The 2465-nt window shown below is 44.2% G+C and overlaps 1 protein-coding gene across 3 annotated transcripts in view; it reads left to right on the top strand.

Moving 5' to 3' along the window:
- The first annotated feature begins 385 nt into the window (after positions 1 to 385).
- Positions 386 to 2465, top strand: part of LOC119271188 (vesicle-associated protein 1-2-like) — a 3511-nt gene continuing 1431 nt past the window's right edge. Inside the window, exons 1-9 of one of the 3 annotated variants that reach the window (XR_005134449.1) lie at positions 386 to 544; positions 661 to 731; positions 852 to 933; positions 1053 to 1168; positions 1249 to 1455; positions 1536 to 1604; positions 1694 to 1735; positions 2156 to 2208; positions 2281 to 2358. Coding sequence is in view for 1 of the 3 variants with exons in the window: in XM_037553110.1 (XP_037409007.1) it covers positions 490 to 544; positions 661 to 731; positions 852 to 933; positions 1053 to 1168; positions 1249 to 1455; positions 1536 to 1604; positions 1694 to 1735; positions 2281 to 2358 (720 nt within the window). In the remaining 2 variants the exon portion in view is untranslated. Of the gene's footprint in view, positions 545 to 660; positions 732 to 851; positions 934 to 1052; positions 1169 to 1248; positions 1456 to 1535; positions 1605 to 1693; positions 2209 to 2280; positions 2359 to 2465 lie in introns of those variants that run through there. The other 2 variants (XR_005134448.1, XM_037553110.1) reach the window with 2 other exon arrangements.

The following is a 2465-nucleotide window of genomic DNA, read 5'->3' as shown; positions in this document are numbered from 1 at the left end:
AATATATATCAACAATGCATATTACGCAATTAGTGCAACTAAAAGACTCAAACCATTGATATCACTTGATAATAAGTTCCGAATTATAAAATGTTCTGTCTATATTAAAATATTCGAAACATCTCATAATTCGGAGCGGAGGGAATAATAAGACCGTGCTTGGAATGGATGCAATTTAATACGGGTGTAACTTACCGGCCAAGAGCAATTTTCTGGCAGAAACTAAAATGACGGGCGGAGGCCTGTATTTTTTACAAGTGTATTTAGAAGGGAAACGATATCCAAACAGTCCCCAAGTATGAAATCATAGAAAGACATTCTCACCACGCAGGCACGCACAGAGTGTTCAAACCAATTAGCCAAGCATAAAGCTCCACGGAAATTTGCATCCAAACCCAAAGAGGCAAAGAAGTAACGGCCCCAGCGGTCCAGCACCCTGTGCTCCCCTTTCCCACCACCACTTCCCCTTCCTCCGCGGGCACAGCAGCCATGGCCGCCTCCAGCGACCTCCTCGACGTCGACCCGCCCGAGCTCCAGTTCCCCTGTAAGCTCCCCGCTCTTCTCGCCCCCAAGCTCCCCTTCCTACCTCCCTCTCGCTTCAGATTGCTTTTCTCCTGAATTTTCCCGCTGACCCCTTTTTCGATTTCCTGTCATGCCCAGTCGAGCTCGACAAGCAGATCTCCTGCCCCCTCAAGATGATCAATAAGACCGACAGAACCGTCGCCTTCAAGGTGATTCTCCTGTTAATCGCCGTGTTTAAACCCTAGAAAATCCTGTCGCTTTAGCTTCTTGAGGGATCCTCTTACGAGTTATGCTTTTCTTGGTGCCTCTGTGATGCGTCCGGGTAGTAGGTTAAGACGACGAGCCCCAAGAAGTACTGCGTGCGCCCCAACAATGGCGTCGTGCGGCCGCGGTCCACCTGCGAAGTTGTAGGTACTGTCTTGTTGTTGTTGTGTTCACTGGACCAGCTAGAGCTCAAGAAACTGCTCAATTTCAGGCTTTCTTCTGTTTCATTTTAATGGAGATGTTTCAACGCGTTTTGTGTGGACCAGTGACGATGCAAGCCCAGATTGTTGCACCACCAGACTTGCAGTGCAAGGACAAATTCTTGGTGCAAAGCGTGGTCGTCGCCGATCGCTTATCGGCCAAGGACATCACCGCTCAAATGGTAATGGTAGTACTAGATTAGAGTGTAGTTTTGATGTGGTTGATGGCTTTCAGTTGATAATGAACTTGTGGGTTTCCTAGTTCACGAAACAAGGGGGTAACGCTGTTAGGGAGGTGAGGATGAGGGTCACTTATGTGATGCCAACCGAATCGTCGTTAGAGATTGCGGAGGAAAGCGATGGGCGCCAGCGTATCTTGGTGCCTATGCAGCGAATTGTGGATCATGGGAGGAGCGCTTCGGGGCTGTCGAGTGGCTCGGTATCCTTGAGATCAGCTGAGCTGGGGACAGTAAGTCTACTGAATGTTTCATACGTGATACATTTCTCTAGTAATGTGAGTCCCTAAGGACATAAATTATGTGTTTTCAGGAGGTGGGATCACCTACTGGACCAGTTGTAAGGACTGAAGAATTACTGAAGGCTGCAGGACATGCTGCTGTATGTGCTATATGAGTTCTATGCTCTATAACTTTTTTTTGTATAATTTTAACATGTTGGTTGTTTGCCTTTCTGATATGAAACTGCAGGAAACAAGAACATATGCAGGGCCTGATGCACAGTCCCTTGAGGTGTGTTCTTTTGCCTTCCAAAGCAGTTTGGCAGTTCTTGTGTTCCCTAGTAGTTGTTCTGTATGCTATACTAACAGCCTGGTCACATGGCAAGTAAAATACTGAAGATACTTATTTGAAACATTTTGATCCTTGCCAATTCTACCCTGCTCTATAGCTTGTTAATCGTTAGGAACAATTGTGTAATAATATGTTTCCTCTACTAAGAATAAGGCATATGATCGGTTTTTAGTTGCTTCATATAGGAATTATATGATTAAGTGTATTTATGATTTTTTTTAACTGTGCACACATGGGTATTGTTGTCCATCCATTTAATTTGCTTTAGATCTTATTGTCTTGGCCATCCTTCTAGTTCACCATAGACATCATACAGCTGGCATTGGTTGCATGAACATCTTATATTTAACTTGTTTTTAGTGTGAACTAGTGATTGTCCCAGCCTTCCTGGTATCATGTTGTTCAATGAGAAGGTAATCTATCTTTGGATTTCACTTGTAATTGTTGTGTCTGGCTGAATAACCACGTCCCTTTCTCTAATCCAGCTGTCGGCTTTAATTACAAAATTAACCAAGGAAAAGGATTCTGCCCTTGAGCAAAATAAAAAGCTTCGCAGTGAGTTGGTGAGTATTACTGTTTTAAGTCTGAAACTTTGAATCATGTGCTCTTTCCATGAGGTAAGTAGATGTACTTAATAACGGAAGAGGTCTGTCCTCATGATTAATATACC

This window comes from Triticum dicoccoides, chromosome 1A, assembly GCF_002162155.2.
Source record: "Triticum dicoccoides isolate Atlit2015 ecotype Zavitan chromosome 1A, WEW_v2.0, whole genome shotgun sequence".
Taxonomy (NCBI): domain Eukaryota; kingdom Viridiplantae; phylum Streptophyta; class Magnoliopsida; order Poales; family Poaceae; genus Triticum; species Triticum dicoccoides.
Note: the sequence above shows the minus strand (reverse complement) of the source record. Positions and strands in the feature narration are given on the sequence as shown.